Source organism: Echinops telfairi, unplaced genomic scaffold (assembly GCF_000313985.2).
Source record: "Echinops telfairi isolate 266 unplaced genomic scaffold, ASM31398v2 ScPeMD7_2573;HRSCAF=3158, whole genome shotgun sequence".
Classification (NCBI taxonomy): Eukaryota; Metazoa; Chordata; class Mammalia; order Afrosoricida; family Tenrecidae; genus Echinops; species Echinops telfairi.
Genome location: NW_022106471.1, coordinates 10600631 through 10611413, shown reverse-complemented (window position 1 = coordinate 10611413; position 10783 = coordinate 10600631). Strand labels below are relative to the sequence as shown.

At 38.5% G+C, this 10783-nt stretch overlaps 1 protein-coding gene across 1 annotated transcript in view; it reads right to left on the bottom strand.

Annotated features, from left to right (window-relative positions):
* The window catches only part of USP34 (ubiquitin specific peptidase 34), a 175820-nt gene that overhangs the window by 106253 nt on the left and 58784 nt on the right, over positions 1-10783 (bottom strand). The window contains 4 exon segments of the mRNA XM_004710200.3: positions 6081-6228; positions 6339-6465; positions 9670-9829; positions 9951-10050. Coding sequence (XP_004710257.1) covers positions 6081-6228; positions 6339-6465; positions 9670-9829; positions 9951-10050 — 535 coding nt within the window.

The following is a 10783-nucleotide window of genomic DNA, read 5'->3' as shown; positions in this document are numbered from 1 at the left end:
ATTTATAAACTATCAAGGGCTCATGAGGGAGTGGGGAGTGGGGAGGGAGGGGGAAAATGAGGACCTAATGTCAGGGGTTTAAGTGGAGAGAAAATGTTTTGAGAATGATGTACAAATGCGCTTTATACAATTGAAGTGTGTCTGGATTGCGATAACAGTTGTATGAGCCCCTAGACTAACTTAAAGTTTGGTGAGGTTTGCTATTTTGCTGGGTATTAAAGGGAGCCATCTCAGACAAAAGATCAAGGAAGCAACCCAAGACCATCAAAAAAGAAGATCCACGAAGAATGCCTGAGGCCAAAGCACCAAGCCCCAAAAGAGAAGCAGGCCTCCCAGCAGTGGCTAAGTAAAGCTGAGTGCCCTTGGGCAGGAAGCTGGATTGCAGAGAGGGATGCCCTTGGGGCATTTACTAGCACTTAAAGAGCTTTGTAACACTTAACTGGGGGGGGGAAAGAAAGCCAAGCTTCTGCATGGCTGAGAAAAGGTACTTTTTGACAAAAAGATTAAATGTTTTCTGTTCTCAACTTGTACTAACCTGTTCACTTCCCTAATACAGTTGGCCCCACACCCAATAATCTTGAGTATTGCTTTTAAACTCTGTGTAGCCATTCAATAGACTGCCGAACCCAGTATAGAAAAAGTGCCGAGAAGCTCCAGGAGACATGGTTGGCGCCAGAATAGGATGAAGAAGGTTGCAGGGTGGAGGCATATCATTAAGTGGTGGGATGAAACAAAACTATGCTAAATGCAAAGCACCTAAACATTAATTAAAATGCAGGTACGACCAAGACTACATTAAAAAAAATCCAAATACTCAGAATACAGAGCTCTTATGTATTAGCTGCATGACAGCAAAATGAAAAACTCATTAGAAGGGTTGTAAAAGCAAAGTTCACAGTCTTTCTCAGGAACAAAGTTAAAACTCAAAACATAAGAGAGACAAGATAAAAATTGGGAATTAATATAAGATTAGGAATAGTTCAAGATATTAAACAGCTAAATAATCAAAACATTTTCAGAGAGGAGGGGCAAGATGGAGACCAGGGAAAGAGAAACCAGACTTCAACCAGTTGGTCCAAGACATGAATGCAACCTAACAGCATGAAGCAGGGAACCAATAGAGAGGTCTGAGGGGCCGGCCCCAATCCCAACTACACAGACAGCGCCAGAGGAATGCACTTCAGAGCACAGAACTGAAGCTACAGCTCAGGAAGAGGGACATGTCTAATCAGAGCACACAGGAGCAAATGAAGAGGGAGAGAGAGAGAGAGTGGAGCACATTCTGTCCTACACCAACCCCTGAGAACGATATTACTGCCCAGAGCAGCTAAGGCACAGAGAGGACCACACAGCTGGCCCCACTACAAGACACGGTGTCCCGCACTGACCAGTAGTACTACAGGGGACAACACTGGAGATACAGTGCGAGAATTGTGCCCAATCTGACCCCACCACACTGAGGCGAAACACTAAGGGCATGCAACAGAATAGCAAATGGACCAGAACAATGAAGTCCCCAGGGAATACCAAAAATAGACTATGGGACCAGGGGTTGGCACCCTACAGACTCAACCGGAAAACACTCCTAAAGGTCAACAAACAGACCTTGAACTATTTACAGCCTTTTCTTTTTCTAGTCCTTGGTTTTGTTGTTTTCTTTTCTCTTGTAGCTTTGTTTTGCTGTCTTGTTTTTTGTGCATATTTCGATCTCTGCATGTCTATCTAGATAAGATAGGTGGAATATATAATCTGGAGGAGAAAACAATGGACCAACAGTTCCATTGGAACTGGGAGAGGGGGTGGGGGTGGGGAAGGAAGTGGGTGTTAACAAACCCAGGGTCAAGGGAACAATAAGTGATCTAAAATCAATGGCAAGGATGGTGTAGGAGGCATGGCAGGGCTTGATCAAGGACAATGTAATTGAGAGGAATTACTGCAACCCAAATGAAGGCTGAATATGAAAGTGGAACAAGAGGAAATTAGAAGGAAACAGAGGAAAGAACTAGGAGGCAAAGGGCATTTATAGAGGTCTAAATACAGGTATGTAAACATGTAAATATACTTATATATGATGCTGGGGAAATAGATCTACATACATATATTTCTAGGTTTAGTATTAAGGTAGCAGATGGACATTGGGCCTCCACTCAAGTACTCCCTCAATGCAAGAACACCTTGTTCTAATAACCTGGCAGTCCATGATGTTCACCTTCCCGACACAAAGCAGGTGCTTAAGCATATGTGGTGAAGAAAGTGGATTGTGCCAGCTATCAAAAGATACAGCATCTGGGGTCTTAAAAGCTTGAAGGTAAACAAGCAGCCATCTAGCTAAGCAACAAAGCCCATATGGAAGAAGCACACTAGCCTGTGTGCTCATGAGGTGTTGATAGGATCAGGTATCAGGCATCAAAGACCCAGAACAAAAAATTCTATCACTGTGAATGAGGGGGAGTGCTGAGTGGAAACTCAAAGCCCACCTGTAGGCAACTGGACATCCCCTTACAGAAGGGACGTGGGCAGGAGATGATCAGAGTCAGTCAGGGTGCAGGATAGCACAATGAAACATACAACTTTCCTCTGGTTCTTTAATGCTTCCTCCACCCACCCCAACCCCGCCCACATGGAAGAAGTATACCAGCTTGTGCGATCACGAGTTGTCGAAGGGATCAGGTATAAGGCATCATCAGAACAAAAAATCTTACCATAGTGAATGAGAGGGGGATGTGCGGAGTAGAGACCCAAAGCCCATTTGTAGGCCGCTGGAGATCCCTTTGCAGAGGGTTCTCGGGGAGGAGATGAGCCAGTCAGGGTGCGATGTAGCAACGATGAAAAATACAACTTTCCTCTCATTCCTAAAAGCTTTCTCCCCGCCCTCCCCATCATGACCCCAATTCTACCTTGCAAGTCTGGCTAGACCAAAGGATGTACACTGGTACAGATAGGAACTGGAAACACAGGGAACCCAGGGCAGACGATCCCTTCAGGACCAGTGGTGTGAGTGGCGATACTGGAAGCGTAGAGGGAGAATGGGTTGGAAAGGGGGAACCAATTATGAGGTTCCACATGTGAACCCCTCCCTGGGGGACGGACAACAGAAAAGTGGGTGAAGGGAGAGGTGAGGCAGGGCAAGATATGACAAAATAATAATTTATATATTGTATAGGTTCATGAGGGAGGGAGGAGCGAGGAGGGAGGGGGAAAAAAATGAGGACCTGATGCCAGGGGCTTAAGTGGAGAGCAAATGTTCTGAGAATGATGAGGGCAATGAATGTACGAATGTGCTTTACACAACTGAAGTATGTATGGATTGTGATAAGAGTTGTATGAGCTCCTACCTAATAAAAACAATTTTTAAAAAAAAACACCTCACTGCTATTGGGTCACTTGCTACTTACAGAGATCTTCTAGGGCAGTAGTTCTCAACCTTCCTAATGCCGTGACCCTTTACAGTTCCTCATGTTTTGGTGATCCCCAAACCATAAAATTATTTTTGTTGTGACTTCGTAACTGCAATTTTGCTACTGTTAGGAAATGGGCAACCCCTGTGAAAGTGTCGTTCGACCCTCAAAGGGGTCGAAACCCACAGGTTGAGAACTGCTATTCTAGGGCAAGGAGAACTGGATTTCTGAGACTATAACTCTTTATGGGACTAAAAAGCCTCCTCCTGTATCACACTAATTACCTATATATTAGAATACTAACCAATATCAAAATATAAGGATGATTTGTTTAATGTCCATTCAGGCAACATGAAGCACAAATACAGCAACGGACCCATATGGTGTAGTTTTTTTGTTTTATTTTTTAAAGGAGTTCTGTTCTTTTTGTTTTGTTTTTCTAATCATTTTTAAAGACTCAGACCCATATAGCATCGGGTCGTGGGTGAAGTACAGGCAGGTGAAGCAAGAGCATGGCTCTGGGCTCTGGGCTCAGCCTCCGTGTGTTACGAAGGCAGGCAAGCTGAAGCTGTACGGGTTGGTTTTTAGTAAGCAGAACAGCAGGTAGGCCTGGGTGAGCGCTTCTTCCTCCTCACCTCCTTCCTTTTGCTTATGCTCCTGCCACTACCACTGCAAGCCCTACCCTTGCTGCCACCCCAACTCCCTCCAAGAACATTACTAGGGGCAAAAAAAATTCATCAATCTTTATTTTTTCAGGGGGGGTAGGAGGGCCTTAGGTAAAAAGTTATCAGAAATAAGAATGGATTCAGAATCCCCAACAGCAACAATGAAAGCGTGAAAACAATGCAGCCATGGCTCTCAAATTCCTATTACCATTTGTGCATGACTTATGAAATACATTTTCAATCATTTAAAGAGTTAAAAAAAGTACATTATCTCATTAACTTTCTCTCAAGAAGCAAATGCATAGTGTATTCTTGTTAAAAACAGAAGAAAGGAAGTGAGCAAGCAGGAAGGTAGAGGATAATGGAAGCATAGCAGAGAGAAGCACGGGGGTAGTGGTAAAGGGCTTGGGTTCAATCAGTAGGGCCAGTGTTACTGAGGATTAACGAGATTATCTTTCCTATTTGAGAAAAGAATGCTAATGACCCCGGATTAGATTCTTAGATTCACCTGGATTATCTTTGCCTAGTTATAGCGTAGTCCCCAAAGCCCTGAGGTCTAACTGCAAGGTCAGGAGTTTGAAGCCACTAGCCACTCCACGGGAGAAAAGGCTTTCTACTCCCGTGAAGAGTTAGTCTTGGAAACCTACAAGGGCAGTTCTATAGGGTCCTTTTCCCACAGGGCTACTGAGTTGAACCAACTCATTGGCAATGAGAGTGAGGTTCCTGCTCTCACCTCCATATCCTCAGAACATGTATTTCAACGAATAGAAGACATTCTCTTTTGATCTACTCTCTAAGAGCTAAAGTTAAGAAGAGCTTAAAATAAAAGCCTTTGGCAAAACCCCTTGATGGTAATTCTGATATAACATCATCTTCTCATAATTACAGTACTAAAATAGAATGAACTTGATGACAGTGGGTTCGATGATAAATATATGGTTTATAGGAGCAAAGCAAAAGGAGGGCAATTTTTAAAATCTTCCACCCCTCCCCCCCCAAAAAAACACTTACAAAAAATGTAGCCAATTACAATTGAGGAGGGGGAAGAGCTCACCCAGGCCCATGTTTGAGAACTTCTGCTGTAGACAAATCTTTGGTTCCTCACTAAAAGATTCTAAAGAATGAGCACTCTATACAGCAACTGGCAAATAATATTCAAAGAACCATGGACTGCCAAAAGAACATACAAATATATATTGGAAGGAAGATGTATAGCCAGTGCTCCTTAGGTGTGAAGGATGGCAAGACACTGTCTCTTACATACTTGTAATCCTAAATATTTAAATAGTTAAATTCATGATGAAACATGATGTTTCCTTCATGCCCATTTCTCTGATTAGCTTATATTTTATGTGCTATGAAAAGATACTGGAAATGCACCCGTGGTAATACTAATAGAAGAATCAAACACATTTGTGGTGGAAAAAGAGGACATACAGATGAGACGTTGGGGTGTCTTATACTAAACAAAATAGGAAATAAGGGGAAAACCTTTCTTTTAATTAAGAAAACCGTGCTTACGAATAATAGAGAAAATAAGCATGCATGTATTTCAGGTCCACCTGAAAACTTTAATATAGTATTTTTCTGTGGGAAAAAGAAGGTGCACAAGTGAGATTTGGGGATGTTCTAATTTTATATGTTCAGAAGATATTAAATGAAATTGGGACCCTCAAAGGCCCTTTTTAAAAAAGAGTTAAATTGATAATGTGCCACATTTTAAAACTCAAATGTATCAATATTTCCTACATTACTTGCCAATGACATCGCATAAGTTTCTTGATGATTACATCAAGTCTACAGAGATTAGGGGTGGGGGTGGGGGTGGGGGTGAGGGCTGAGGGAGGATACTTTGGAAATAACATCAGAAGCAGTTCTGAGAAACTGATTGCTTAAGAATCTAGGAACCATACCAAGGGGTAAAGGAGGGTGAGGGGAGCCATGAATCTGGTTAGTGCATCTTCAACGAAATAAAGGTGTAAAGTTGACAGATAAAACTTAGAATGAGTGCACTTACCAGGAAAGTCTCCTTTTCGGCTGCTTTGACCAAACTCCTGAAGCTGAGCTTGTTGGTTTATTTGTTCTTTCTGTAAATTTTCATACCAATGAGTTACTTCAGCCCTAAGATCTGCTACCTGGTCACTAGGATACATTTCAATAGTCATCTGAAATATGAGATGCAACCAATTTAAAAATACAAAAAGAACAGATATTTGGACTGGGAAATATTATCAATTTGGAAATTGCTACAAGCATAGGAATACAATGTATTTACCTTGTCAGGAAGTCCAGCTGGCTGACACACAACCCTTAGTGGCATGGACTGTTTGTCACTCAGTGCCTTCAAATGACTGCTAATACCAGTGCCTTCAATTTGCCACTGTCTCAGGTGGTATGCGAACCTGAAACAACAAAAATAACATATAATAAAATTTTAAACCACTTAAATGTTATATAAATTCTTAATATTGTACAAACAAAAAATGTCCACGAAAGGTCAGCACACTGTAATCTAAAGTTTAGATTCATCAGACCGCAGCAAACTTAAAGGCATAAATAGGTAAGAGCTCTGAACAAAACCGTTTCAAAGAGAAGTTACTGGGAAAAAATCCCATTAGTAACAGCTAACTTTATTTTCCCCTTTAAAATGTGGTTTGGGGTAGCTATAAGAAAAAAAATTAGCTGTTTGTTAAAATTCGCCACCAAGAGTAGCTCTGGTCCAAAAAAAAAAAAAAAATTAAAAAAGGAATTCAAAGAAACAAGGTCCCCTAAAAATGAAATGATAACCTATCTTCCAATATTCAGAAATTGAAAATAAAAACATTGTAGAATGGCTTTTCAGAGCCAATATAATTAGGTATAATTATGTTAACCTACGCAATATGCTTTCTATTAAAATTACAAATTATTAAACCTCCTATATAAAAAGGAGACAGGGATAAAGCACTTGCCAATTATTTATTAGCTTCATTTGCTAAAAAAGCAGAATTCAAGGTCCCTACGTTTAGTTAAGAAAAAAGGATCTAAAATAATCAGCCCTTCTAGTAGAATGGTTAAGCATGAACTTCTTTTATCACTTTTAAGTGATTCAAGGCAAACTATGTCTACTACAAAGCATGAATGGGAACAGAAACACATCCATGCCAGAGTAAATAATACTCTTACAACAAACTTCTCTCGTGTAGTTTGAGACCAGGGGAAAGAGGAGGCCGTGTGCTCCTCTAAAGAGTTATATTCTGGAAGCAGACTGGGGTAGCAATCGTACAGTTCTACTTGATGTGACTGAAATATGGAATGATGTGATGCAGGCACTAAATCCCAACTTAAAAAACAAAGGCCTATTTTTGAAACCCACAGGACAGCACCGCCTAGTGCGGTAGGGTAGCTGTGAGGTAGCACTGACTCAGGGGAAGTGCATGTAGTTTTCACTTCTCTACCTCAACACCACTGACATGTGAGCTGAAGAATTCTTTCTTGTGGACAGGCCAAGGCATGACAAAATAACAATTTATAAATTATCAAGGGCTCATGGGGGAGACAGGAATTGGGGTGGGGGGGGGGATGAGGACCTAATGCCGGGGGCTTAAGTGGAGAGGAAATGTTTTGAGAATGATGAGGGCAATGAATGTACAAATGCCCTTTACACAATTGATGTATGTATGGATTGTGATAAGAGTTGTATGAGCCCCTAATAAAATGATTTTAAAAAATGACAGGAAAAAATATATAAACGTTTACAGCCATGGGTTCATGAGGGAGGGTTCATGGGTTCATGAGGGAGGGGGGAGCAGGGAGGGAGGGGGAAAATGAGCTTATAACAAGGGGTAAATAAAGCAGAAAGCAAATGTTTTGAGAATGATGATGGCAACAAATGTACAAATGTGCTTGACACAATGGATTATATGTATGGATTGTGATAAGAGTTGTACGAGCCACCAATAAAATTATTATTTTTTAATTATTTAAAAAAATTCATTATTTTATCTATATGAATATCAAGCAAATTAAATTAGTAGCAGCACTAGACAATGTAAGCTCTCAATACTGCACAACGGAACCAGACAAGGATGCGACTTATAATACCTAGTAATTTTCTTAAGTGATTACTTTCATTTTTTCTAGTCCCTGTCACCCCGAAATTCATGTATATTATTCAATAACAAAATTAACTTCAAGAATAAAACATGAAAGGAGACTTCTAATGACACTAATGTAAAATTTTCTCATGAGCTAGGAAAAAAAGAGTATAAATCAGTTTTATTCAAATTTAGGCTAAAAAAAAAAACTATTAAAACATCTGAAAATATTCCATAGATCAAGAACGTCAATAAAGCAATTTTCATAGCAAAGGGGGAAAAAAACTTCAGAAAATTTAATGAACTATTATTACTTTTTAAGTACTTATACTACACACATGGGTAACACTATAAAGATTAAGGATTTGAATCAATTAGTTCTTTTAGTTTGTTGAGTGTAAACCCCACTGCACAATGAAAATTTTGTAAAGTGTACACAATCTTTTTAACAGGAAAGGATATATTATATGGAATTTTCATCTTCCTTAATATAAGTTAATGTAATGGCTGAATTTTATAATGAGTATGCATTAAGTTTATTAACTTGAATGTTACACTATAACATTTGCAGATTTTAACTGATGTTGAATTTCTATGGTAAAAACTCAAGCTTTCCTTTGCACATCCTTTAAAAGAACACAAAATTACTTAAATAGAATTTCCACCAGTTACAATCACAAAGAATTTTATAGTGCTCAGATGTTTTAAATCACAGAACTGTGACTTATAAGAAACATAAAATATCTAATAATTCAAGAATTCATGATATTTCAAATAAAATATCAAGTGAACTATATTTTCAATATCAAACTCAGAACTTATGTAAAAAGCAATGAATGTGAACATTTTTCAAGTGCTTTCAGCACTTTGATATTTCCTCATAGTTAATGACTCTTAACAAACCGAATTTCTTAATTAAAACTACCCACTCACCATTAATTTCAATAGGTATATTCATTATTCACAAATGTTAATTTGCTTTATTTCTGTATTACACAGCATGTCTAAACTAATTATACAGCTATTCATTAACTGAATTTTTTTGGTCAACCTTCCATGGTAAGCAGAAATTCAAAATTAAAATACTGTCTCCTGGTCCAGGAAGGAAGGAAGAAAAAAAACACCAAAACAGGAAAAGAAGCAAATGACTCAACTTCATCCAATTATGAGATATTATTTGATGTTCTTGGTCAGAATTTTAGTGTTCTTTTAGTGGTGGTTTACTGCCTTTTCTGCTTTACACTTCTTCTAGAGACCAATTTTAAGTCACGCATATCAGTTCTATGTTTAATGATTTTTAAAGCTCTGCCAACATTTACCAGGGATATGTATTTCCTCTTCTAAATTGATAGGTAAAGCTTTGGAATAAAAAATTATTACATTTACTGACCTTTCATTTTTTTGTAAATTCTGCTTTCTATTTGCCCCAACAAAATAATTACTATTTTAAGAGTATTATTGGACATGTTAGCAATTTTTAAAATTCTAAAGACATAAATTTAACCTTACAATGTAATATAAAAAATTTACCTTCTTCTAAATGCTTCCAGATGTGTCTTCAGCATTAGTAGCCCTCTTTCTATCACAGTGAGGCTTGAATGTGATTCTTGCTCAAGGCTGCTAGAAGCGATCATAAGACTCTCCATACACTTACTAATAAATTCTTGCTCCTTCTCCAAACCAGTTTTGCCTGGAAGCCAGATGTTGACACTTATATTAATTATATATTCATCCATATTAAAGAAATAATAGCTTATCAAGAAAATCCTCATATAAAAAACTGCATTTAAGACAGTATTTCAAATACTTACCATTAATGTAATAGGAGTTAATATACTGGATAGCCGCACGACTGACATCACCAGATTGTGCTCTTAAAGCAATGCCCCAAAATTGGTCCATACCGCACAGCTAATGGGGGATACACACCAAATAAACTTTACTATTTGACAATGTAAATGAGCATAAAACTAGTGCCAAACATAGAAATCATATAGCACAACTGATTAATAACAGTAAGATAGAAATAAATAAAAGATTTGATATTCCCAAAAATTAAATTAACATGCTAACCCAATTCTGACTTAAATTCTTAATAGTCGTTGATGAGAAAGTATTTTCATTAATAACTACAGAAAAAGTTGAAATATCGTTGACTGAACAATTATAATAGTGTTAACAATACCTACTTTAATTGCAGTATCATCTCAAAATTGGACCCTGGCTACTTCTTAAGGTAATCAAGTTTGCCTGGTTGTCTTAAATCAGTGGTTCTCAACCTGTGGGTCGCGACCCCATTGGAGGTCAAACGGCCCTTTCACAGAGGTCGCCCGATTCCTAACGGTGGCAAAATTACAGTTATGAATAGCAAGAAAATAATTTTATGGTTGGGAGGGCTCACCACAACATAAGGAACTGTATTAAAGGACCACGGCATTAGGAAGGTTGAGAACCACTGTCTTAAATGATCAAATTGAAACTTACTATAAGATACTAAATTAAGGAAACCAAACACTGAACAAAACTGTTCAAATAAGGAAAGAAACAAAAGGAAAATACCAATTGGAAAGCATTCTAGTGTAAATTAAATTGTTTTTATCATACAGATTAGCACTCACTTTTTCATTTTCATCCTAATACTTCA